Source organism: Hippichthys cyanospilos, chromosome 7 (genome assembly GCF_059441005.1).
Source record: "Hippichthys cyanospilos isolate Australia breed blue-spotted pipefish chromosome 7, RoL_Hcya_1.0, whole genome shotgun sequence".
NCBI classification, from domain to species: Eukaryota; Metazoa; Chordata; class Actinopteri; order Syngnathiformes; family Syngnathidae; genus Hippichthys; species Hippichthys cyanospilos.
This window is the reverse complement of record NC_142375.1, coordinates 14,168,311-14,196,277: the sequence shown is the minus strand read 5'-3', so window position 1 is coordinate 14,196,277 and position 27,967 is coordinate 14,168,311. Positions and strand designations below refer to the sequence as shown.

The window sequence follows — 27,967 nt, the reverse complement described above, 5'->3', positions numbered from 1 at the left end:
ATATATATATATATATATATATATATATATATATATATATATATATATATATATATATATATATATATATATATATATACACACACACACACACACACTTATAAAAAAAAGTATGTTTACTGAGTGTATATATAAGGAATGACTGGGAATGAATGTCTAGACCCTTAAAAAATGTCTTTGGGGTTGAATGAGTCACAAACGATTTTTGTTGGAATTATTCTAAAAATTATGTATCCAACCCCTTTATACTGTTATGTGCCCAACATAAATATATTTTCAAATAGAGCTATAACAATCCAACACAAGTAGTCCCAGTTTTAAACAAAACGCCAGATTACTTAAATATTCAGGAATGTAAACATTGCATATGTTGTTTAAAAAAAACATGCACACATTCATCACTTTTGTCTCTTTGGGTGTTTGACGGTATGATGTGGAGATGTGATGTATACTTGCTGAAAGGTACCAAAACCTCACAGAGGGAAAATATAAAATGCCCTAAAACATGAATGTTTCCTCCTGGGAGTTAGCAGGGTTCTTTCTACCAGCCTCAGTTGAAAACTTTCTTGCACATGTTTGAGTTTTCCTGGTGAAGAGGAAATTCAGAGCCAGGTACAAGCAGCTTCCTGCTTTTTCGTGACACCACACTTTTCCCTGATGACAGGCTCTCGTGTTTCTTGATATACTCACTGAAAAGGAGTAAAGATTGTGGTTCAATTTCTTTTTGAAGGACAGGAAGTTCATCGATTGGGGATTCACTCATACCTGACGGGAAAGGTGCTTTTATCCATTTGCATGCACACCAGGAAAGGATACTCGGAGAACTGGACAGTGGTGATGAAGTCCAGGGAGGCCTCCGTTTCAAAACTGACCTCCAAACCGGCACTCATGAAGTCCATGTCTACCGTAACATTACCGGAGACGACCAAAGCTCCCCTGCAAAGCACCACACAAGAAAGCTTGATGAAAAGTATTCTTGGTTTTTCTATTCACTTATCATCTGCATTTGACATTAATTGTCATGACTGTGGTGCCCATTATTCCTGATAAATATTGCCTTTATGGAAAATAACCCATCCGAACCTAAAGACATATTCTTACGTATCTTTCAATAGTCTAGACATTTAATCCCGCCTATCTATCTGTCTGTCTGTCCATCCATTCATCCATCTCAGCCGTCTTCTGGCAATAGGTGGTCTGCACCCTGTACTGAGTGCTAGCCAATAGCAGGGCACACAAAGACAAACAACCATTCCCAATCACACTTGAAGTCAATTTCGAGTGTCCAATACCTGACATGCATGTTGGTGGAATGTGAGAGGAGACCAGACTGCCCGGAGAAGACCCATGCAAGCACCGGGAGAACATACAAACTACACACAGGAAGGCCAGGGCGAGCTGTAATTGACCCCAAACCTCTGAACTGCGAGGCAGACGTGCTAACCAGTCTGCCACAGTTTTTAACTCATTCCATTTTATTTAGTTTTTCCACAAAAGTTAGGGCAAAGGAGGGTCTGAAAATAGTTGGCATTGAATTAAAAGAATTAATTCTTTAATTGACACCAGATGTTGCTAAATCTTAAACATTGTACGTTTAAAGCCTTAACTTCTCAGTAGTTTCCTTCTCACTCAGCTGTGCTTGATTTCATTGCAACGGGGAGTGGCTTATAGCAGTAACACAACAGAACACCACGATTGATAAAGTCAATGTATAAACAATAAGACTGTGACGTGCATGTGTTCCACATTTTTGTTTTCCTCTCTTCCCTTATACAACTTTTCGCACATACAAGCATCAACATGCATACGACTCCATTGAAAAATCCACCCGTCTGTAACTTTGGCCATAAGGGCATGCCCTGGCAAAGATGCATGCGTGTGGTTTGTTCTGTGTCTATAGATAGGCCGTCAGTCTATTATCAGGGTGAAAGAGGCACAGTTATGTTGATCCATTCACCTGCCTCTGCCATTCGCTTGCACACACAGGTCCAATCCAGCTTTACTCCAAGAGTGAGAAACATAAAGACGAGGTGCCTTTTACTTCCACTTTCCTTTATGTAAGCATCCACCCCAACACAGTGCACACATCTACGATCACAGCCACACAAATAGCCCGCAACTTACGCAACAAAGATATTTGTTCAAATTTATAGTGACTCGGCACAGCACATTTCAATTCAGTGGCACTACACGCCACCAAATCCCACCAAAGACATATGATACCTGCGCCCGCTGTCGTGTATTAGTTCTAAAATAATGAGCCAGACGGCACTGACGTCACGTTTCATGCAAACCCTCAAAGTGAGATAGGTGTGAAGCACAATACTGGATGGCTTCCAACATGTGAAGTGGAACAAGTGAATCAGACAACACTTATAGAGCGTTTAGAGTTCACATGACTCCAACATCAACACGCGTCTATTTGAGGCGTAGTGTAACGGCTAAACCTTCTGAAACAACCATAAAGGTTATTTTTCTTAGAAATGCCATGGAGGTCTCCAGAGGTATTTCATCACCCTTGTACATGCAGTTGTTAACAAACATAACTCAGATTATGTATACAAGGTTGTGAACTATTTACACTATGTTATTGTCATGTAAAGCCATTGCTTGACTTTGGAATCTTTCATTGCACGCTTTCTAGACTTTACCTGTTATTTACGCTAGTTTTGGACTCCCTGTACCACAAACTGATCTCCATGCCACCAGAGATGTCGATGGCTAACCCTCCTTGGAACTCTGCACTTGCTTTCAGCCCAGACTGCAGCTGAATAACCTGCAAGTGAAAAGTAAGACAATAACATAAGACAAGTATGACTTTTTTGGTGACTTTAGATCAAATACACACTTGCATGTACTGTACGTAATAAAATGTGTTCATGTTTAAATGTGTACAGGTTTGGACCTGCGCAAACATAAGTGGCCCTGGCATTTTGGCTTAGAGCCTCCTGAATGTGCATATGAACGTGTGAATAAACATGCAAAGAGTCAATACATCCCCGATAAACTTAAATCAATGTAATGTTCAAATTGCAAATTTATAATACACACACATATCCAGCACATGCATAATTTGACATATTAAACAGTGACTTATGTATACGCCACAAATGTTAACTGTATTTGTAGTAGCTAAACTGCCACTTTTAGCAATTCACAATTTATCTTTATTTCAGCATAAACTTTTAATGCAAAAACATTAACATATAATAAATCAGATTGAATTTATTGCTCGTGTTTTTTAAATAAAATACATAAGAAGAATGGGTTGCAGATGTGATAGGCGCTGTTCACCATTTGAGAAACAAGCAGCAGGTTTTTTGGTCCGTATAAGAAAATTTCCTTAGTGAGCTTCCTGACTATTTATCCTACATGTGTGAGGAGCATACCTCAGAATGATCAGTCAGTAGAATGAGACCCTTGACCACGTTCATGGGTTCACCAGTCATGGAGAACATTTTGGACATGAGGTCGCTATAACCCTTGAAGAAGGTGACAGGTCTTAGCTGGACATCAAAGAGCAGAGCCGACATCCCGGCAAAGGAGTCCAAGTCGCCCTCGCCCTCGTCTGGGGTGGCGGCGATGAGCGACTCTAAACCCTGTGCCTCAATTGCAACCTGGACCACAGAAGAAATCAATCAATCATTTTGATTAGCAAATATGGCTTTATAGTATGTTTAGCCAAACTGGTTGACTATTCCAACCTGCAGTCCGTGTAGCACTGCTCCATTACTAGCACCGTAGATGTTCATGTTGCTTCTCCTTAGGATACCAGAGCCGGAGTACAAAATGTCCAAACTGTATGTGGACGTGACGTCAACAGATTCTGTGGAAAGGGAATTATGGCAGCCACTGAAAATATATTTTTTGGATATATAATTCCATTTATACGTCTACAGTGAAAGGTAACTTTCTTCAGAAAAGTTGTGAATCCTTATAAAATAGAGTACTCACGTGCCATGAATCCTGAGTATGCAGATGATGAACCAAACTTTGAAAATCGGTCATAGTTGTGTGAAATCATATCCCGCATAACTTTTCTCAAAACTTTGCTGAAAGAAATTATAAAATGATAGATATTAATTCCACATGACTTTTCTGTTCTGAGCATCATCTAGTCTTAATTGTGGTTCTCTACAACACACCTGGCAGGCATGTGGAAGCGGAGAATGTCCTGGATCTTTGACAACATGTACTTGTTCATCTCATGTGGCAGGTGTCCGATGGACAAAAGGAGATTCTTAATCTCCATGTATGAAGGGTTGCTGCCAAGAATGACATCTGCAGCGGCAGCTCGCACGTTTTTCTCATAAATCCGCCGATTTTGGTGGTAAATTCTGTTCACTGCCTTTTTTACCTGAAATTACAGAGAAGTATAAGCAGTGATGTCCTGGCATGTTAAATAGAAGACAGACAAAATATCAATTAACAAAAGAATCAAGGCTCTCATTTACTAGGATTCTGAATTGAAAATTTTCCAAAATTGATTTAAAAAAAGAAAAACAAGTGTATAGTTGCGCCGAACATGCACTGCCAAAGAAGAGAGACAACAACATCACCCCACAAGCTACCAGCGTGGTACAAAGGGCGACCTCAAAATAAACACACTAAACAATACGTTGGTCAATGCAATGACTGTTTTAAGCTTTTATTCTGAAGTTGATCTTTACAGCAGTGGTTGCTAGCAGCTATCTTTACTCTTCCTCCATTTTTATTGCCATCACATCATGTCTAGCAATGTAAACATCCCAGCAATAAAACAAAAATAATATCCAATTGCTGATTAAGGATGCAAAGATTGCTAATGATTTACACTGTCATTGCATGATACTGCAGAAGTTTACATCATTGGCACTAGCCGCTAACTAAACAATGCAATGAAATGCAGTCCGACATTTCAACATAAGGCAGAAAACAGTTCCTCATGCGTTAAACGTTAAATACTGCAAATATCCAAACTATGTGGGAATTTTATCAATGCTTAAAAGCTGACATATGATGCGGTCGACATTTTAATTGATTAAAATAAAAGATCCAACAAGTTACTCATATTTACAAAACCCGACACTTGAAAGTCTCCCATTTGTCATTCTGTCTTGCAAGGCAGGCTGGAGTACATCATGATGATTCCTTGCACATTCTATAGTTTGAAGCAGAAATCACTATCTATCAAATCATTTTGGTTTAAAAATTGATTCGGAATCAAATTGTGTGTCAAAGATTCCCACCCCTAATATTCATCCACCAACCAATTATATACTGGACTCTGCCGAATAGTCTCTGTTTTGGTGTGTTTTTCTTATGCTGAGTCGTTTCGAAAACCTTTGAGGTAATTTTGTTGGATGGCAATGGGGTTAGGGTTAGGGTTAGGGTTAGGGATTGTAGATTGTGGTAATTATACACAATTTTAATGTGTATAATAGAATGTTTCTGTGGGCGTCATTTAGAGTTTTCAGTTTTTTGTGAATACCGGGGGGATCATGGTTTTTTAATCTTCTTGCATCAGGGTGTTTCATTTCAGGTTAGTGAGGGTTGATTTACCGCATCAGTCATGAGGGCGACGTCGTATCTCTGCAGGCTGGTCAGTGCGATGGTACTGTATGCGCCTACTTCTGACTCAGTGTATTTGGTAAAGATGGGAATGGCCTCCGGGAGCAGAGAGTTTTTCAGAGCTAGGAGGAACATCTGGATCTCGGACTCTTCCTGTGTGCTCTCTGGCCCCTCCAGGATCATCTTCTTGACCTCAAGCACTGTCTGAGAATTTGAAGATCATCAGTTGGACTAAGGAGCATAAACATTAACAGCCTTCGTATAACCTAAAATTGTAGAACCAATATTGGTAAACCTTTCCTTGAAGCTTACCGGTAGGTTACATCCTCCTTTCTGGCAGAGTTTGTGGACCAGGGCCCCCATAATAATCACCAAGGACTCCTTGATTTCAGGACTTCCAATCTTTCCTTTAGAAATGTCCTGCAATGTGCGAGAAGACAAGCATCAGCACATCAAAACGGAGTTGGAAGTGTTTCGTTTGTATATGTGTATTTATACTCACCAGCAGCGTTTGGAGCATCCTCTCGTTAGGATGCGAGGCAAATCCACAGGCGTAAAGGAACCTCTCTTGCAGAACCATACCCTTTGCATCTGTGAAGTTGAGGAATTCAAGCATTGCATCCAAAGATGCTTCAGTTTGGGAGGAAGTGACAGCATCCACCATCTGAGGACTAGAACAAAATGGTATAAAGGATTGGTGCATAAATGGCTCCAGAGTTATTTGGATGACCATTATCAATGTGTTTATTTCAATAACATAAAATCCAAGTTATAAAAGGTGACTTATGAGGTACCTCAAGTATCTGTAATAGGCCCTAAATTATTCACATTACATATAAATGACATGGAATGTCTCTAAAGTTCTCAAATATATCTTATTTGCAGATGATACTATTATTGACAATGTTGAAAAAAAACATTGAGCCGAGACTGAATACTGGTGAAACTGAACTGAAGCCACCGAAAACTGGTTTGACATCAATGAATAATAATTAATTTAGGAAAAAACAAAGAGAAAAAGAAAGAGAACAAATTCAAACCACTGTACATTGCCACTTATCGAATGTATCTGCATATGAATCTAAATGATAGTTAAGAAATGCGGAGAGGCGCTCCAGCTACTTACAGAGATGTCTTACTGGCACTGTTGAGCACTTTGAGGATCTCGTCTTTGGTTGCCTTCCTGATGCTCTGGATAAGCGCCAGGAAGCTGCGAGGGGCTGCAGCCTTGGACAAGCTGCCCGGCTCCAGTTTCATTTGTAGAGCTTGCCAGTGTTCAACAAGCTAAGAGGGTCAAGATATTAGATTAACAACAAAATATGAAACAATAAAATAAACATCTTTTGAAAAATGTTCACAAAAGTGTGTCTTCTACAAGAATGCTATCACTCACTGATGGACAACTCTTGCACTGAGCTTTGATCTTCTCCGCTTTGATACCAACAGCCGCTATCTTGGCATCAATGGACTTGACAACTGTTGCCGCGTCTTTTCCAGCGCTCTCTAGGGGTCCAGCTTCAGTCCCGACCAGTGTGAAGCTTTGCCTGTGAAGCCAGAGAAGATACTTTTGCGTCGTCACAATCACACGTTCTCCATGATGACGCGTTAGGAATATATGCATCATCAATTTACAAATCCATTATTAGATTATCAGAATTATTAGATCATTTAATCATTTAGTGCTAGAGGCATTGAAAACAAAAGGGTGTAAGGTTAAAAGGCTAAAAAGTAAGCCACTGTATTGTCTTAATAAAGTGCCAAAAATTGAGTTGCTGTTGCAAGTGGAGGTGTGCATGTGGATGTTTTTCTTGTACCTGGACACAACTTTTGCAGCTGAAGACCGGTGAGCATTGACAATTAGTGAGTGTTTTTCTTCAGCCACAGCTGAGTGGATGAAACCATCTTCAAGAGTGAACTCAGTGACCGAAATATGTTTTCGGGTCACACCCAAAACCTGTGGGGTGGAAGACATGGTTAAACCCCAAACCAGTAGAACGAATCCTGGGTTTCATGGTTGTCCACTAACTGACCTGATTGTGTGTGGTAAATCCAGTCTCTGCAGTTTTACATGACTCAAGGAACTTTGTTCTTGTCACGTGGTTGTTTTCCACCTTGTATGCAACTGTGCACCTTCCGGACACATCATTCTGTTTCCACACAGTTACTCAAGATTATTTTATCAAATGCATGTCAAATCAAAATTGTGTTTGATGACAAATTTTACCTCAATAACTTTTCCTGTTTTGAGCTGCAGTTGGAGTAAACTGGACACACCTCGTTTAAGATTTTTGATGATGGCTGGCTCCGCCCAGTAGGAATAAAAGGCTTTAACCTGCAGCAGCACATGTATTTATTTGTTTTTCAACACTGAATGGTACAGTTTGACCTGCTGATGTGTGTGTGTGTGTGTGTGTGTGTGTGTGTGTGTGGGAGGGGGGGGGGGGGGCTTTAGCACACACTTTCATCACATTGTCAGCATTCCTTTGCACACTTGTGCCTGGTAATGACATCAGCAACTATTTACATCGCATTGTTTAAGAGTAAAACTGAAGCAGAAAATATCTGATTTTTTTTTTTTAAATCATGTGCAGTAGTTCGGACAAACAATTATGTAATCTTATCATGCAGACGGAGTTTTTTTACAAAACCTAGTTTCCTTGCAGAATACATATTTTAGTCGTCAGTGAACTGCAAATGAGAGTTGCATATGTACCTATGCAAACATATTGTATGTATCCTGCTTCTAACAAATTCATTTGTTTTAACTTTTATTGTTGACGACGCCAATATCAACATTTATCAAATGAATCGTATGTTGACAGAAAAACTGAAAAAAGTATTTGCACTCATTTAGCTTGAACACTGTATCATGTTACTTATTAATATCATATTTTCTGGTTAGGCTCCAAGCCCAGAACCGGCCAAGTAAATGACATCCTACAGTGTCCTCTATAAGCATGTCATTTATTTGGTATCCAACCACAACATCAGATAGGACCACCAGAAATAGATCATCCACTGCTTGTGCCTTATGCCGTGTATGTGTGTGTGCATGGGTGTTCTTGGCCTCGTAAATTCCCATAAATAACCTACATGGAGGACAGCGGTGCTCAGTCCCTTTAGTCTCATTCATCCAAACTTTGTTCCACAAACCCAGCACATTAAAGTTGCGATGAAATAAATCTTGTATTGTGGGGCAATTGACACACATCGTGGTGAGGATGTTGACCTACAATTCCTGTATTTTAAAAATCGCATGCCATGCTTTATTATTGGGTTTGCAAGGTACTTTTTAATCAAAATAACCAGGGCGTCCTTTACCTTCGTACGTTTCCAAGCTATTCTAGTACATGGTCAAAAAACGTCTCGCATCTTGAACAGGCCTTTTTTTTATGTGTACAATATATAAATCAGCTTTGCTTTGATTGGATTGCTGTTCCTCCTAATTTGGAGTAAGAAAACTAAAAAAAAAAATGTGATCGATAGTGAACTTTTGGTGATCATGGAGGGAATTCACCAAGTAGTGCGTGACATTGACCGACATGATCGCGCTGAACTAGCCTGTAAAAGTCTAAGTAAAGGAGTGCGAAATTAACAGATTAATTGTGATCAATAATCACAGTCATAGTGAAAGCGTTTTATAGTAATCGTGTTAGGCGCCTGTTGTGAATTGTAGGGCAGAAAGAACTTCTCTTACCAGATCAGCCTACCACAAAAATGCAAAGCGCCAAAACTAACGATGCCATAACAAAGCTCTTTGTCAAACTACAACTTGAGAAAACCCCGCAAGTCCGTTTGAGCAAGCCAGCGACAGATTGGATGTATGATATTTTATTTTAATGTTAATTTCTATTCTAGTGATTTGGTGATTGACAAAAGAAAATAGCTACATTGCTCCTGATAGTCAAAACTAAAGGGTGCAGCCAGCACTTGTAACTAGTCTCAAATACAGCAGAAATAGTTATAATGGTTATGGTAAACGTTCACAACTCCATCTGTTAAAGTATGAAAATAAGTGACTGATATTATCATGTATCTTTTTTGTTGTCTATGAATATTTTGAGCCGTCACAATTACACAATTTACCTTTAGATTGAGGTGAGATCACAATGCACTAAATTAGATCAATTATAGATCTCAATTAATTCATTTCTCTTTTTTTTCACTTTCTTGACTGTGCTAATTATGCACATCAATTGGATTTTGAGGACAATTTCTCTCAATAGCTTGGTGCTCAAAATGACATCAAATATTTTTTTAAAGAATTAAAAAAAATATTTTATTCATCATAGTCTATTAATTCATTGCGGTAAGATACTGTATGAAACATTTTACCACAGAGGTTATTTTTATTTTTTAATAAGTGTATTGCCGCCTGACCTTTCCAAAAGAAATGTTCAAAATGTTACCACGCTCAAGGTCTATCAAACAAAATTTTACAGCTACTGCCAACATCATAAAACCCACAATATCACACAACATCACACCCACAATAACAATAAGTGTATCAAGTTAAGAGAAGAACATGACTGTACACTCTAGGAATATACATCTAGAATATCTACATGCAGGAGTGGTAAGAAAGAGTATATGGTGCCTTGTGTTGGCACGAAAGTCAGGATGCGCCAGCTTTTCACTCGAGTACAGTCAATGAATATTAAGGCCCTTATATTAATGAAATGATTTGATTTTGAAGCGTTACCTTTCCATTTCTCAGGTGCACAAAGAACGGCTTTGCCAGGGCCTCCAATCTGCTTTTACCCATTAAATTTTCAATGGTGGTTCCATGGAGGACATTCTTCTTCTCAGGTCTGTGGGACAATGGGTCAACTCTCATGTTGGAGATCTATTATGTAGATATGGAACCAGGTTAAAATTGTGGTTAAAATTTCAACAAATAAACAAACTAACAGATAAGTAAATAATCAGGTGGCTACCTTCAGCTGGATCAACTGCTCATCCTTGTTGCTGGGATCTCTCCACACCAGATTGACATGCACATCACTGGAGAGCTTATAACCAGCACTGCCCTCTTTTGACCCCCGGGCCCTGTCCACCAGCACTTCAGTGGTGTAGCTGAATTTGTACAGCTGGTTGTTATTTAGCTGGGGTCCCACAGCACCACCTGAAGAAACACAACCACCCCAGTTTATGCATGCACAATGCGGCAGTACAGTACTCCACTCAGTGACTCAACACACTAATGCGTCACAGCATTTCCAATTAGCGAATGTCAACTTTCTTCCAGTGCATTTACGATCCAAAGTGTTTGTGCAGCTTTTGTGAAATGTATTAATGGATTTAAGGTAATGTCATAATGTCTGGATGCTTTCATGAAATTAACAGGAAATATACCATGGGACAGTAGAGAAAAACTCAAATGTAAACTTTAATTCGAAGAGAATAATTGTCTTAGGATAAGGCAAAACTAAGAGAAATTTGAATTGGTGGGTAAACATATGCAACAGAACACCCTTGAGAGCAACAACTCAGCCAAAAACAATGAAACTTTGCTTTAAAAAAATAGTTTCCCTTGTCATTTAGCACAATGAAAATCTCCTGCTACTGATGAGCTGATTCAATCAGTGGCCATTCAACTGGGTGTGTTCATCCTGAAAGAAGATAACATTTTCTCCTTTGTGCTATGAATGACGAGCTCCATGTAAGATAGGAGTCTGGCAATGATGGAGGATGGACTGACGTGTCAGTGTATGATTTCATCACCACACACTGATTTCAACAAACCGAAGCTCCGGTAGTTGCAATTCTATCAAGGAACATCCAATCAAGGTTATTTTGATGCCAATACAAAACTTTGAAATATACCCATTTATGCAGCAAGCATCACCACTCAGAATGAGATATTACAGTAAAACAACTGTCAGATTAAGCGGCAGCTTTGCTATATAGAATAAAACATCTGAATTTTGCAAATGAAAAACAGACCAGGAGAGCAGCCATCCTAAGCAGAGTACTCACCACTGGCAGGCGTTGCAATACCGGAGGCTGCGCAAAGCAAGAACACAGCAACAGTTAACATTGTGTGTTTTCTCTGCTGCCAAATGAATGAACGTGACACAAAAGTGTCTGTGTGTGAAGTGGCACTACAGGGCCAAAAAGAGCCAAAGAAAGTCAAAGCTTCTCCTATTAACTTTTATCAGAGGGGAGGGCAGACTCCAAACTCCACGCTCAAGTACTAAGTATACCAGATAACAAGCAAATCATTAACCTGATGAGCACAGATTTGACAGGAACTTGTGGTATTGATTGGGGGAGGCCAGAACCCCCATTTTAAGAACCACTGGCTGCGCATCAGGCCATTTGATCATTTGCTTAGTCAATGACATGATATTATCTAATTGATTGTCATCACAATTTAAAAAAAAAATATACAGCTAATTTGTTAGTTTTACATTTTCAATTAAAACAAATGACACCAAAAAAGGTGAACGAGTCCATTTACCAAGCAGATGTGGAGACACGTCCTCATGTTAGGCGGATTATTTTCTTCTCAAGGGAACAGTTGTGACTTTGTTGCTGCAGTGGTAGGAGGTCCATGCTGACTGAAAGCAGCCGCTTACTCAAATTACAACTCTTGAGAAAGTTTTAGCTGGCTACTAGTTTTTGTGGCAAAGCTGCTTGGGACATTAGGAAAGTATTGTGTGTATGCTTAATCAGGTGTTGAAACAAGATCCATAAACACAAATCAAGGCAGAGATAATCCACAGGCGTTGATGTGTTTATGGGGAGTGAGGGCCTAATTAATCCCAATCCTACTGGCTACACTAGTACATGGAAGCAGCTCACACATACCCGTATTTCAGTATGTGAAATAAACAGCAAAAATAATCACATACTGTGATTTTTTTTCCCCAGTACAAAGGGCTTTTTTGCAAATAAATGACCATTTGAGGACTGTACAAAACTGCTGAACAGCAAAACAACATTAAATGTAGGGTGTCATATTAATTGCAATCAATTAATTACAGTCAAAGGTCATTTTTGTCATCACAATCTAATTTTTAATCTCTAACTATGGTTTTTATATGATGATCAGATCATTTTTTTATGCATCAGGCTTCTTGTGCTTGAGTTGTTGGGGGTTGGAAAACAAAGGTCAATCACACCCTGGACACTGATTGGCCGTCATTGTGTCTGTTATAATTTGAAAGGATCCTGGCGAGGGTGGGAGGGCAAGTCTCAGAGGTAGAAAGAAGACGTTAAAATGGAAGAGCATGTAAGAGTTGTCAGTAAGTGAATTGCATTTTTTATAAGAAGGAGCAGCTCAAGTTAAGCCTACCACATAAATACAAAGCACTCAGCTGCACCGACAGCCACTGCTAACAATAGCAACAAAAACCCTGATGGAGTGAGCCATAACGAAGCTCTGCCAAACCAAACTCAAGATCCCTCACGTTTTAACAAGTCTGCGACAGAAAAGATGGACAATGTTTTACTCTAATGTTAATTTCTAATTATTTGGCAGACAAAAACACAAGGCCATTTTTCCCGATGTTTTCAACTAAACGTTGCACTCAGCACTTGAGACTAGTCTTAAATACAGGAGTTGTAGTATCGGTATAGGCATGCATGCTCATAAGTTGCTCGCAGGTTCGCATACGTGACAAAAATCACTGATGCATAATGTCCCGTCCTTCACTGCGCACATTTGCGTACCCCCCCTGATTTTCACACGACAATAACTAAGCCTGAGCTGAACTTTTATTTGCGCTAAACGATAAGCAATAGCTAATTGCCCTCTTGATAGCTGGTGAAACAAATTGCAAGAACAACGCAGCGGGTTCCATATTCCACATAATGCGCGTCAGTCCCGCCGCGTTGTGCCACGCCACGTCACAGCAACAATGCCGCACATCTCTGCCCACTGCATGACACAGCTGCATCCCTGGAAGATGTAACTGCGCTTGCTTGGAGACAACCAACTGTCACGATTAAATTTACAATGGCTGAGTAGTATTCATAAATAGTATTCATTTTAACATTTAATTGAATCGATAGAAAGGTGACTCAAACAGTAATGCAGTATATTTGTGTAAACATATTACAGAGCCAATTAACAGGAGGAAAGTGTTTGCTCTTTTTGTCTTGATAACAATGACAGAGAAGGAGAACTAGTCGATTTGGGTTCATCCAATCAATTAGCAAAGGAGAAGGCAATCTTGGCCATAAGGAGTGTGTTTTCTTTGTAAATCTGGATGTAGCTGCTTTTTCCAGTTTGTTGCTTACTGAACTGTGGAATTGACCATTGTGCACAGCGGCAGAGCGGATCTTTCAAGGCAATGATGGAGCCATGACGTAGCGCAGCGCTACGGGCACACAGAATGTGGAATCGCTCTCATTCATTAACATGACACAGTGGAGCAGAGACGCAATACTGTGTGTAACATGAAATCCACAAGTAACGTTTTCTCTCTGCCTTTTCTTTAAGCTAAATATGCACATGATTTTTTTAAGATATTAATTTAATTGTGGAAATACTAAGATAGTGATGTGCAAAATACTGTAGTTGAGTAAACCGACTGTATTACGTTAAAATTGTCATATTCGACAAGAATGCTGACTGCATCAGAACTACAAGTACATAAAGATTTCTTTCTTGGCAGGAAGAAATGAGAAGGTGTAATCATATACATGTTATCTGGCGCACGTAATCTTCAGGAAATATGTCATGACCTGTGACACACTACCTTTTGAACAATGAGAGAATGAATATTCCCAAAAACAGAATAGTGGAAATAACAAACAAAAAAATGAATTCCAATGTCATTCTTCTTATTTACAACTCTTTCCTCTTTAGGGTGCAAAAAAAACAACAACAAAAATACACACAAAACAAATTATTTCAAGGGTGAAATGGGTTTGAAAGGCAAAAACAAAGCAGTAGTCTAGGACTGAAAAACACTAATTGAAAAAAAAATACAAAACTAAGAAATTATGACTTTTATTACAAGTAAAAATGAAAAAAAATCAAGTTTGTGCTCTGTCAGGTATTGAACAAAGGTCACAACAGACAAAACTATTCTTATCAAATGTGTGTATCTAAATGACAATTTATCTGTTGTAGAAACGTGTCATTCACTTGCTCTCTGAAAAGTGCTTTGGTGACACATAAAGTACATAGCAATGTTGCCTCTTTTTAGGACATGACACGCGGTACTCTTTAAAGTGATTTTAAAAGAGGACTATACTTTATTAAGTTGACTCAATTATCGTTATTTATTTTGCCACTAGATGTACATTGCAGTACTGAAAATGATTCCTTTCCCTTTCTCCTTGCTGTTCGGAATAATAACGTGACTCATTTGTCCTTGGAAATTCCAAAACAATGTGTGTTGGACAATGATAAACAATGACGTTTATATCATATGGCAGCCTTACCTTGTAACTGGTTCATCAGTTATTTGCATGAACACATTCAAGAACATTCCTCATAAATTGCTATGTATTTTTTTTCTATTATAATTGCAGCAAATAATGTTCAATATCCTTTGTTAAACTTGCTAACACCGTACTATCTATCCAATTACCTAAAGTCGTTATTTATTTTGCCACTAGATGTCAGCATTGGGCTAGCTTCTCGCTTCTTCACCACTGGTCTCTTCTTTTCCTCAGGTAAATTTAAACGATACACTGTAAATTGACAAAAGAAAGCACTTGTGATACGGAGAAGTTATACAAAGACCCACATTTATTCAGATATATTTACAACTTGCCACAATCTAAATATTCACAGGAAAGAGGACAGACAAAATTTAGGGAACAATATTTGAACTTATAACCAGGAATAATGCAGAGCAGAACTTACATACTGTATTTGGCACTGAGTGGTAAGAAGAGTGTAATCAATCAACAATAACAATCATTTGAAGTTTTTGGTGATTCAAAAACACAAAAAGAGTATGTGACTGCAAAATCCTGGAAAGCCTCTTGCAGTATTTAATTAAATAATGCTGGTGATGGTGCATGTGCCTTACTTTTAAATGCTATTGTGTGTAAATTATAAATTATTTTCTTAAGTGCAAATATCAGCATGTTATACAACACAAGCCTCAAAAATATTCCAACTTAATGTGAAAACCTATTGGCTAATACTGTTAAACCAAAGATCATTTTTTTCTTATCAGTTAGACAAAAAGCACATAAAAAATTAATAAATAGCAATATCAGAGATTTGTGTATGAATGGCGTTGCTGTTTGATGACAGAGCATCAGAAATTACTGTTGCTTAAAAAAAACGTCACATGTACTGGTCCTGTTGAACTAAGAACTAATGAAAAATCAAAACAGTAGCTAATCCGCCCAATAAGCCTCATTATTCCTTCAAATGGATTAAAGTGCTTAAAATGAACTTTGATCATAAATTTTTATGCTTCTTCCAGATGATGTTTTCCAACAGATAGGAAATAGTAGAATCTTTAATACTGTTACACAGACACAAACACACACACACTTCAGGACAACTCAAGGCAGTGGTTCTCAAACTTTTTTTCCAATAATATACCCCCGTGAAAGTTTTATTTTTTTTCAGCCAAGTAACCTAACCTGTACGCTAAGCTGTGCAAAGTATTTTTTGAATAATGAAAAAAAAAGTGCTATGTCATCCAAGTCTGATGTTTTTTTTTTTTTTTTTAACTTTGAAGCTGTCTGTATTTTATCCAGCAACTTGAGAAGATACATTGTGTGACATCATCTGTATTCTTTTTGGTGTGTCTGCTAAAAATTTGCGTCACTGAAGACAATGCGTATTGGTATTAAAAAAAAATAAAAATGCATGCAACATTTTACAAAAGAGACATAATAGCACAATATAGCAATATGTTTCTTCATGTTCCAATTAATTTGCTCTTAGTTCAAAAAGAGAATGCCCTGTTACTGCCATAGCATTAATAAGCATTAAACTAGATTTGCTGAGAGATCTCATACACCGCCTGAAGTGCGTTCACGTACCCCAGGGGTACTCTTACCCCTATTTGAGAACTGCTGACTTAAGGTACTGAATGTGGCAGTCTGATGAAGTGATGCTATAAATAAATCTCAAATTAATTCTTGGCAACTTTGGAGTTCCCATTCATCATATCACAAAGTGCTAACCAGCCAAATGCACCATGAAGTGGCCACTATTTTTACAAATATTTTCTAATACTTAAATGTACTAAAGATTGGCCAATGTCCCACCGGTAGACTAAAGGCATGCAGCGCTTGATCAGAATAGAGTTGAAACTTTGTACAAGAAGCATTAAAAACTGCACAACTGTAAAGTCGTGTCCACTTTCAATAAAAAGGTTTTTTTTGTGTGTGTGTGTGCGCGCGACAGCAACATTGTGCTGCAGCTTCCTCTGCTGCTTTTCATAAGAGAGAGAGAGCAGTGTTTGAATGCTACCGTAGTTTACCAACATAATGGACGCCCACTGCATTTAACTTGCTTGACGCAATGTACTCACAATACATTTCAGAGGTTGTGCGTCATCCGAAATAGGTCCACAAACTGACTTTACATGGATTATTTACACAAAAATGAGTTTCTTCATTTTGGACACTGACGTTGATTAAAGTATCTCCCTTCGTTGCTAGTGTCCAGTCTGAAGAGTTCTGGAAAAAAATGCATTTTAAGATTAAGTTTGCTTCACAAAACACACTAGAGCTGTATTATACAAGAAAACCCCCTGTCACTAAAAACAGATTATAGTGGCTCGGTTTTAGGTGTTGAAATTTGAACCAGTAAGTGGCAGGCAAGCATGAAATGTGCCCATTCTGCTTGTCAAGAAGAGTAAGACAAATAAGAGGAACAGTAAGTTTTTGCCTCATAGTAGCTAACTGGTAGCGCCACTCAAGTTTACTCGTTGGAGTGACTTTAAGAACATTATTGCATGTGTAATGAACATATCACATTATTTATGTGGAAACTTAATGGTAGCATGTGTTTGCTGACCTAAAATGGAAATCGCTAGTATGCTAATACGATTCACAAATGCTAACAGTTAGCATTGGCGAATTTTGTTGGTGTCTAAAAATGCATATGTATAGAAGATAATAAATGATGAGTAGTTATATCCACTCCAGCTCTAGTTAAACTGTGGTAGATTAAAAAAATGGCTCAATTCATGGATGTGCTTGTGTAGTTTAGTCACATGACAAAGACTATCCATGCTTTGCTTTATAGCTACAAGTGCATGTGAAATGAGACTTATAATTAAGTATTATTGTAGTTTGGTGGTGACCAGCTGAATCTCGGTTCAAACCCAATGCTGACGTGATCTTACATGGCATTTTTGATTGGATGTTGCACCTGTGACGTTGCAACATTGTCCACCTGTGACTTGAATTTTGAATCATGGCAAAACTAAAGGCTGTCGGTCAGCCACTCATAAAAAGTAGATACTGAAACCAGCACACTGCACCGCAATTTAGTCACATTTGTTCCTCAGTGTGCAGTGGGCAGAATGCTTACCTGGTACATCCTTCTTGCCTCTGGATATTATATGGCAGCCTTAGGTGAACAAACTGCACAAAATGAAGCATATTTAGTTGAACATTGAAAAAACATGTACTCAGAAAAAAGGCATTTGTGTGTATGTCCCACTAAAAGTATAACCCATGAACAATTACAATTGTAATGTTTTCTTTTCAGAGTCAGTCATTAAAATGATCTGACTTCCCATTCATCTGTAAAAGAGCACAAACCACTCCCCAAGCTCCCATTCCTTTTTTGATCTGGAACATTAAAAGGGCAAGCATACTGTTTATTAATGTGTGTGATATCTACTGAACCATGAAAGAAAATGTTACATGGCCATAAAATCTGCATTAAGTCATATAACATTAAAAAAAAACTCCCCATAAAGTAATTCCAAGAGAGGTCATGTTTTAATACCTCCCGTATCCCACTTCAAGGTGTAGTTGGGGTTAACGAGCAATACTGTAAAGTCTGATAAATATCTGGTGTACCCATTTCTGTAAATGTATTTGGCAAAATACCCCACCAAGTTAACTTCAATGCACTGTGCCATTTTAGGTCTGGATGTCATCTGAAATCATTGACTGGGCCATTCTTTGCAAAAGAACATCAATTTTGTTTTTCTTCAGCACCCTGAATTAACAGTCACACAAAGTCAACATGATTTCAGAACAACACCGTGTTGTTCACATAGGAGGCAGTTCACTCTGGGAGCCAACGATCAAGTTAGTTGAGTGCTGTCACGACCGGTAGATCGTGGGGGAATTGCTTCGAGAAAAGTAGATTTTGGCACACATGGTGTCTCAAAAAGTATGTTTCCCCTGCTTTTGTAAAATTACTTTAATAAAACCAAATGTATTGATATAAATAGAAAAAATAAAAGACAGGAAAAAATGAACTTACCAACTTTCTCTTACTGCTTCAATGTCGCTCACCAAATTCTGTGCTAGACAGATGCCAAAAATCTGAAAAAAAGAGATATACTGTATATATACACACGCACAAAAAAAGCATAATTTACACACACACACACACACACACACACACACACACACACACACACACACACACACACACACACAAAGAACACTCAATGATTCTCACCTGTAATAATGCAATCCCAATAAAGATGCCTGCCACTACTGTCAGATTGTCTTGAAGCCACTTTTCAAATTGCGGGACACACCCTTTAATGTAAATGAATGTCCTCTGCTCCGAATCCTGAAAGGCGCAAAAAGTCGCGGGAAACACAACAGTTTACTGTTTGTTTACATTTGCATTCAGGTCACAGTGTACAATGCAGTTTCACTGATGTACCATTGGCATTGCTGTGAAAGTCTTTTGGCTCGCTCAAGCTTTTCACAATAACATCTTATTACGCTATTGTCACTAGGCTGATCGCATGTACCACTGTCATAATATTTTCCTGCATTTTCCTTGGTTTAAGGTGCTTTGTGTTTCTTCACATTTAAAGTCAGCAAAAACAAACTGAGCCTTTCCTCACAGTATGATCCGAGTGAGCGAGCGAGGCCAAAGCTAATGATGGGGGAGGGGTTTAAATCCCACCGCATTGCTGCAGCATGAGTAATACCACATCGGTACTGATGGGGACCCAGCTGCTAGATTTTGAGGAGTGAACACAAATGTACTGAAAGAAGTATATTGTGTCCAGGGTGGAGAACCTAATGACCTCATGCATCAGTAGCAAAGTGAGTCAAAAAGCATTCATGGATCAAGTTTACACTGCTTTCATGTCAGTAAGCACCACATACTTTTGGACTACATTTTTAGAGGAATTCAAGTTTATCTACTGTTTACTCACAGCTTTTGCTCGGATATCGTATCCACATTGTGTGTTGATGACATCCTCCTAAGAAGAAAAAAAAGATTACAACCAGTTTAAAAGTATATCCTTTTCATTTCTGCGTCTTAAAAAACAGGCAGAGATGAGTATTGTATTTTACACAGCTTAAACATAAAATAAGCAGGAAAGGAAAAAGTACACAGCTTGGGGAAAGAAATGCATCTCAACTAGTATAAAGCAGAAAAAAAGTATTACCAACAACAATAATTTTATTCTTAATCAAAATGTTTTTTCTGCATGTTTGAGTCTGTGTGTCATATTTCTACCACAGGTTTACTTACTGTGTATTTATTTTAATCTAGATACATCGTGCTGCTATGGCAGATTAAAAAAAAACAAACAAAAAAAACATTAGTGGCTCCAGTCATTTATCTATGTTAACAGACTTTAACAGATGCTGACTAATCTCAAGTGCTGGCTGCAACCCTTAGTTTCAACCAGCAGGAGGAATGGTGCCATTTTATCTTGTCAATTGCCAAATAATTAGAAATGAACATTAAAATAAAACATTCTCCATGATGTCCATTGCAGAGTTGCTCAAACGTGTTCTTGAGCTACTGCTTGCTACATTAGTGTCTTTGTAGCGACTGTTAGCAGTGCTTCTGTGGTAAGCAAGCTCCTTCTTGCAGAGAATGCATATCACTTTGCCTTTATCAAATGTGCTATTGGATCTTTTGGCATACAGACTGACAACTCTCACATGCTCCTCCATTTTCACGTTTTCTTTCTGCTCCTGAACGTGCCCTTCTACCCACAACAGAAAACTCTCTGTTATGCCTGACACAATGTCAGCTAATCAGTGTCCATTTCAGGGTATGATTGACCTTTGTTTTCCAACCTCCAACAACTCAAGAACCAAGAAGCCTGATGCAAAAAAAAAACAAAACAAAAAAAACAAAAAACAACAACAACAACAAAAAAACAAATCTAATCATCATACAGAAAGCAATTAGAGATTAAAAATGAGATCAACGTGATTAAACCTCAATGAATAGAAAAGAATTAATCTGCCCAGTGAATGTTGAATCATTGTATTGAGCCCAAAAAGCAATGTTGAACTTTGCCAACTTTACAAATGAACTTATATTCTTAAGTGAATTAATTCGTGCCAGGGCCTACCTATCAAGAAACTCTCAGTAACCGTATGGAACAAAACTTTAACTAATAAAATTGAATACTCAGTGTGGTTGCTTGTGGTTGTCAGATAACACCTGGAACAAAAAACCTTGCTTCATTGCCAGTTGATTTACAACACATCTTTAGGTCAGCAAAAGAAAGACAAATCGCTTCCCTAGTCTGTTTTGCACAAGCACTGTTAGAGTTTGTGCAGACATTAAAGGACTCCCCCGAAACACATAAGAAAATGCCTTTCCATTCCATTCCACTCAAAGCGCGCTGAGCCAGCAGGGCAGGGAGTGAAATGACTAAACATAGAGAGGCATGGATGTCCTGTTGGACGGCGGCCTAAATAGTTGACGACGTCAGACAGCTTCTGGAGGACACAGATAACCAAACTATCTCTAACCGGCGAGAGCGTCACAATTTCCCCTTTAAGTACAAGCAGTCTAAATATTTCTGCACGGCAGACCTTGACCTACGCAGGACTGTAGGACTTCCAGCCCATATTTTTGCAAGATTGTTTTTGACTGAACAGGCAGGAAGCATGTGCAATGACAATATGCAAGACATACCGCTGGGTCTTTGGTGCAGCAGGAAAAGGGCACGCCACATTTCTCGCGACTCGGGTTTGAATCGGTGCAGTTGAAATAGATGTTTAAATTCCAGTCGTCTGCTCCAAAAGCACCGCAACACTCCCACTGCAACGAGGTCAAATGGGCAACATAACTTTCAGAGATATCGTCAATAAATCCCACTGTCCAGAAAAACACAAAACTAGATCCAACTGAATTAACAACAAATGCTCAAGCTCACATATTCTTGGGTGAAGTCTATTAGGTTCTGCAGATCAATGTCATCCCTGTAGGCTCTAATGTTGTTGTTGATGAAAAAGTTTAGTTGGTCCTTGATCCAGTCTTTAAAGACGAAGGCCAGGACTCCTGCAGTGAGCTCCAAGAAGAAGATGATACCCAGGAACACTGAGAACTGAAGAAACACTATTACAGTCAGCCAATAAGGTTAAAACATAAGTAAAACTTTATTAGGTGTCCATAATAGGCTAGAGGATGACACCTACAAATTTGAGCAAGAAAGAGTTTTCTCGCAGTGCTCCAATGCAACCTGCGAATCCCAGAATGAACATGACTCCGCCAACCACCAGGAAGAGCCACACGGGATCGAAGCCCCCCAAGTCTGTGATAGATGAGATGTTTGAGAGAACACCCTGGTGTGGGAGTAAAAGAAAGTAGGAAGATATATTATAACCAAAATAATAAAGGAGAGAAGTGGAACAAACGTTAAGTCATTCATTTTCAATTTGAGCTAGGGGCCAACAAACTAATCAAAATTTACTGCAAGTAGAACTATGTTCAGGCTTAACTCCTTGACTGAAAGCTTCTGATCTGAGATCCTAGTTGCTAAACGGGGATTAAGTTTCATCTAGATTCGGATTTTTGTCTTTTTTCAAGGTCATAAACACAGAGACAAAGGCTGCTCCTGCCACATCTTTTAAAAGTGATTATTGATATTTCAATCGAATAATCAAATCTACTAAAGTTGAATCTTAGTTGAAGTGAATGGACATAACTATTTATTATCTTCTACAAATGTAAATTTTGTGGAATATTTCAATCTTAATTATGAATCATGTTTGGTCAAACATGTCTATTGCCCTTTAAAAAAAACAAAAAAACCCCAACAAGTATATGAACAAGGCTACAAGCCTTACTACTTACTACTATTACTAATAATAAACAAATATAAATAAAGTAAATAATAATAAAAACACATTCACATGACATGGCAAAACTTGGCACACGGGGCAACACAGCTAACTTGCTGAGTGTAAACCAACAAAAAAATAAGTACACTTAGAACCAAGCACATTATTTACTTTTACGCAAATTTCAAACCAAATGTATTCCAATATTTTGCCAATCGTATTTTTCAAAATTGGTCTCAATTGACAGCTAGCATTGTAAATATTACAAATCAGGTGAGAAGCTCAATGGCATTTGACACAGGTAAATAATATACCTGTATTAGGGTGAGAAAAGCTGAGGTTCTTGTCACGCAAACATGAGGGAAACGTTGCCTGCTGGTGGTAGGATGAGAAAGTGCTTGATTTGACTTGATTTGATTTGACAAAAAGATTCTTGACTTTTTAAATTTTATTATTGCCGAAAATCAGCTTAAGTAGTCGTGGCAGCCAATATTGTGATTTTGATTGAAATTTTACAGCTCTACCTTAAAGTCATTTTCAAATGATGCATCAACAATATTCAATGAGTAAACTTGAAAGTGGAAATGCATGTTAACTACTATGTGGTCAAAAACTAACCTGATATTTGTTGTTTACTAGTATCCCCTACTAGTAAATAAAAAATAACACCTAAAATTGAGCACTATAGAGTCTATAGTCTATATATGGTAGACCGTAGGTCTCAAACTCCAGACCTCGGGGGCAGCAATCCTGCAAGTTTTCAATTCTCTCTCAAACACACCCGATTCAAATGTTAGCACATGAGCAAGCTCTGCAAAATCTTGAAAATTACCTTGATCATTTGAATCAGGTGACAGGAATGGAAAAGATGCATGAGCGACCCTTGAGCACTGGAGTTTTGAGACCTATGCTATAGACTGTTGTGAATGAACGTAGTATTTTCAGATAATACAGCTTTAGTCATTTTTGGTTCGTTTTTTCCTTTATTTAGGGAAGCTCTGTGTGTTAAAATTGCTTTTGATGAAAATCCCACCAACTACTAAATCATAAAAAAAAATTTAAGTACTCATTCAGCCACTAGGTGTTTACTCGAACAAATTTTTAATGTCGATTTACCTGGCTTGGTCAACTTTTGTTCCCAGCCCTAAGAGAGAATAAATTCCAACCTCGTATGGCATTTAATTGGAATATGATCATTCTGAATGCAAAACATTGGAATTATGTTGATAATGGGTTAATCAATCTTGGTCCACGAGGGCTGGTATCCTTCAAATGATCCGGATCATTACCCCACTTCTGCAGAGCTTTCTGATTATCTGATCATTTGAATCAACGGCGTTGCACAAGCAAGACATATACAACATACAGGATACTGGCACTTAAGGACCAGGATTGATGACCCTGCATCCAGATTTTTATTGGTCTGACATTATAGGAATATTAAGTAGTCATTGTTGCAAACAATATATACATGTATTTTAGTTTACATGTCAAAAATCTGCTTTCAGCAATTGCACAAAATCAACAAATTACAACATCATATCAATAACTTAAAACACAAAATGGTGAAAAATTAATATAATATAATATAATATAATATAATATAATATAATATAATATAATATAATATAATATAATATAATATAATATAATATACAGATTGGATCTGATCAGTTAAAATAGGATTGAGATAATCTTATCTAATGCATTGTAAACATTGTTATTGAATAAGATGTTTTTTTTTCCACTGACCTTTGGGACTCCATCAATAATAAAACAAGAAAAAAAGGGAACATTCTATACTTTCAGACATTTTTTTTTGGTCCAATAAAAGTTGTTTTTGGGTGGCTGTCAACCACAACAATAAAAAATGTGAATAATAAGAAAGCATTAATCCATGGAAACAAACCTTTTCGCTCCACGCCCACAACCCGATGCCAAGGAATGCTATGCCAAGGAACTGGATGGGAAGAGAGATCAAAAACAAAGTGATTATTCTTCTATGATTGATACCGGGGTACAAACTGCTTTCGTGGCAGCCATGCAAAGCAAAAAATATATATATAATGATACAGTAAATCAAATTTCAGCCTGCAGCACCAGCAAGAGACTCCCACATTGGAAAATATCTTAAACAGCCAGAATAAATCATGACTTGACTGAATGAAGGGAAGTTGCAGCTCAAACTACCACTTATCAGATTAAAAGATCAAAACACTTTCCTCAAGGTGCAACTCATGGTCAAAAGAGATGAAAATACATTCTGGTAGTAAATTCAAAAACTTTCAACACAAACTATGTCATTCTTTTAACACAGAATATTACAATAAAAGCATTTTCCTCTGTTCTTGTTGAATGCCATTTAACCACATTAACAACATTTTACAATTTTATTTTACTATGTTATTTGATTGGGTCTCATTCATTTAATGCAATTACAAAAAGTGACAAAACTTTCACATGCATTATATCATGATGCAAATGAAAGTGGCGTGTTTCCTTTCACACAAAATAATGACTACGATCATAAATAAACTGCTGTTTAACAGACCATCATCAAAGCAAAACAGGAAGTCAACAAGATGAGAGCAAGTTATGAAAAGGGAAAATTATATCATTCACTTCTGAATCACCACTCTTTATTGAATCAAAAATATGTATTACAAAGAAATACAAAACATCATTTGTTGGGGGCGGTGAACTTAGTACTATTGTCAGTTGATTTGCAGTCAGCCAAGTGTGTACCAAATCACCAACCACATGGCTAAATTGCATAAAAGACCAGTCAAGGAAGATGACTTGAGTTACATGGGAAATGGGTTGAATTGCATGGCCAGTGCAAGAGCGTCATGTAACAGCGTGCCAATGCGTGCTCAATTGTCACTACAGTTGCTTGATTACTTTCAAACTTAGCCGTAGCAGACATGTGTGACATCATGCTTGCTGTGATCTTGACATCTCTGATCCACTTATATGAAAGAAGACTTTGAAGCGCTCCCCTTTCATCTATTACTGCTAGAACAACCAGGCAGGCGTATATGGGAATAGTATGCCAAGAAAGGAATGAGAATGTTAACCATAATCTTCTATGCCAGCAATATTTAAATGGGAAGTAAAAAAAAAAAGCTACCTACCTATAGATCTATCTATATGTGTGTATTTATTCTGCGTCCCCCCATTAATCACGTTAGACACACTGTTCTGATAAATATTCCATTTGCGGAACATGAAATGAGAGACAAAATTACACTTTTTTATTTCAGGGGGTGGCCATTTTTACACTTGCTGTAGACTGAAAATGACATCACAGTTGCTCAAGGCTTAGGGAATGATTGTATTGTAAAGAATTATTGTCACATGTAGAGCACGAAACCACAGTGACATTCTTACTCTGTTCATCTTGGCTAACAGAAGACGGCAGCCACGGGGAGCGCCATCATGCTAAAGTGACTGGTGGTTGGTCTTTACCTAAACCTGAAGCAACTGGGTCATTTTCAGTGGACAAGTGGCAAAATATTCGAATATATAAAAATTCTCAAAATAATCAAAAACAGCTGTAGTAAATGTGTAATCAAGTGTACTAGGTAATGTAATTGTAATACATATGTTTTTCCCCTTAATTCAAAGAAAATCGCTATGCTTTAACACTTCTTCCTCCTCCTTGGGGGCTACCTGGTGCCCGCGGACACCGCGTTGGTGATCCCTAATTTACTGTATAGAATACGGTGTTCTAATACAGAGCTCTCGCGTGATAACACTCCCCAAATTGTCGTTTTTTTTTTTTAACACCAAACCTTGACAGGATGATTTGGGCAACGCTGCAGGAAGAAATAAGAACACAACTGTACCCTTAAAACAAAACAAAAAACTCATCAATGCTCTGCAGCCTGACAGCAAGGAAGATAGAGGAGAACAAGGGGAGCTTCGCACGAATATGAAACCTTAAGACCTTTCAAGAGCGATGGTGGATGGATGTAAACAACAAGAGCGATGGCCGTCTAGATCTCACAGCACTGTACTAAAACAAAAGCCAACCGACGCCTGATGGAGGTAGCAAGTGCACCCGAGCCGCAAGCTTTGTTGCAGCGATGAAATCATGGACGGCTCGCAAACGATCACAAAAGCTTTGACTAATGGCAAATTGCACATGTCACGTAAGAAATGTTGTCGCCGGCCTGAAGACACAAAGCAAGCGGAGAACTTACCCAGAATATGATGTTGAATCCGAAAATGAAATACTTAATGCAGCAGCTCACTTCGTGAGCCTTAAAATGCTTTCCGGACATCATTTTGGATGCTTTGTTCCATCAAACGCCGCCCTCGCTGCCTCGAAATCACATCGATGATCCTCTTGGGCAAAAACAGTCGCTTGAGGAAACACCCGTTTATTTTTAATTTAACGTCGATAAACACAGCTGTTCCAGCGTCTAATTCGAAACATTATCCCGTTAGGCGCTGACAAAAGAAATAGCGCAGAGAGAACCGTTAACACGTCAGACTGTTGACAATTATCACTTTACTAAAAATACAAGCCCCTAAATGTTGGCGACGAGATAGATCCACAGAATTCAAGCAGATTAAATTCGCTAGTTTTCTCTCTGAGCTCCAATCTTGACATGGCTGTTTGATTGACGTGCGCGGAAACAAACGAAGCGTCACAATGTTCATAGGAGGCGGGACTTCCTCAACAGATCGTTGCCTCGTACTGTCAAATTTGCATAGTGGATAATCAAGTGACCCAATTGAAGTTAAACGTTTCCATTCATCCAAAATAACAACCACTTTTATAAATCACAATTGTAAAGAGGAACAAAGAAATATCGATCAAACCCGGGCATTCACAATATGCTTAACGTGTTCACATTAGCTATTTTATGAAATTCAAGGGGGCCAGAGAATCCCCTAAATTGTGTATTTTTAATTCTAAGGTATATGTAAAGAGATGGTAAAAAAGCACTAGAAACAATTCTCTGGTTGGGTTTGGAGTTCTGGAAGAAATAATCAAGTGGGAAAACTCTGCCTCGTAGTGGACAAGTGTGTCATAAATGACGAATGAAGACCCAAGCAGTGGCGGTCATTGACTCTATTTATTGCATAAAATAAAGTACCAATATTCGATTCTGTTACAAACGTTTGTTTTTAAAAATGATAAATTATGAAAATAAATAATTCCGTGCTGTGGGTCTGTCACAATGAAGGAAAAAACAAAGCAACGTACACAATGTCCATGTCAGAATAC

At 38.2% G+C, this 27,967-nt stretch overlaps 2 protein-coding genes across 6 annotated transcripts; both read right to left on the bottom strand.

Annotated features, from left to right (window-relative positions):
* Nucleotide 1: 1 nt before the first annotated feature.
* mttp (microsomal triglyceride transfer protein) lies at nucleotides 2–16,598 on the bottom strand. 4 transcript variants are annotated; one of them, XM_088419221.1, is made up of 18 exons: nucleotides 15,099–16,598; nucleotides 10,488–10,675; nucleotides 10,253–10,396; nucleotides 7,775–7,882; nucleotides 7,581–7,697; nucleotides 7,365–7,504; nucleotides 6,944–7,094; nucleotides 6,677–6,834; nucleotides 6,053–6,221; nucleotides 5,863–5,970; nucleotides 5,542–5,754; nucleotides 4,146–4,357; nucleotides 3,955–4,052; nucleotides 3,705–3,826; nucleotides 3,390–3,617; nucleotides 2,652–2,776; nucleotides 766–936; nucleotides 2–689 (listed from the first exon to the last, which is right to left on the bottom strand). In XM_088419221.1, exons 3-18 carry the CDS (start codon nucleotides 10,385–10,387, stop codon nucleotides 551–553), a joined length of 2,394 nt encoding a protein of 797 aa, XP_088275347.1. In that variant the 5' UTR covers nucleotides 10,388–10,396; nucleotides 10,488–10,675; nucleotides 15,099–16,598; the 3' UTR covers nucleotides 2–550. The 4 variants fall into 4 exon arrangements, with proteins under 4 accessions (XP_088275347.1, XP_088275346.1, XP_088275345.1 ...); XM_088419220.1 differs by lacking the exon at nucleotides 15,099–16,598 and adding an exon at nucleotides 14,950–15,073; XM_088419219.1 differs by lacking the exon at nucleotides 15,099–16,598 and adding an exon at nucleotides 11,530–11,815.
* LOC148421167 (tetraspanin-5) lies at nucleotides 16,598–27,363 on the bottom strand. Of its 2 annotated transcripts, XM_088419223.1 has the most exons (10): nucleotides 26,934–27,363; nucleotides 24,638–24,688; nucleotides 22,084–22,230; nucleotides 21,822–21,992; nucleotides 21,581–21,706; nucleotides 19,848–19,895; nucleotides 19,130–19,246; nucleotides 18,929–18,990; nucleotides 18,020–18,072; nucleotides 16,598–17,160 (listed from the first exon to the last, which is right to left on the bottom strand). In XM_088419223.1, exons 1-9 carry the CDS (start codon nucleotides 27,015–27,017, stop codon nucleotides 18,060–18,062), a joined length of 819 nt encoding a protein of 272 aa, XP_088275349.1. In that variant the 5' UTR covers nucleotides 27,018–27,363; the 3' UTR covers nucleotides 16,598–17,160; nucleotides 18,020–18,059. The 2 variants fall into 2 exon arrangements, with proteins under 2 accessions (XP_088275349.1, XP_088275350.1); XM_088419224.1 differs by lacking the exons at nucleotides 16,598–17,160; nucleotides 18,020–18,072 and having other exon boundaries at nucleotides 18,925–18,990.
* Between the last annotated feature and the right edge of the window lie 604 nt (nucleotides 27,364–27,967).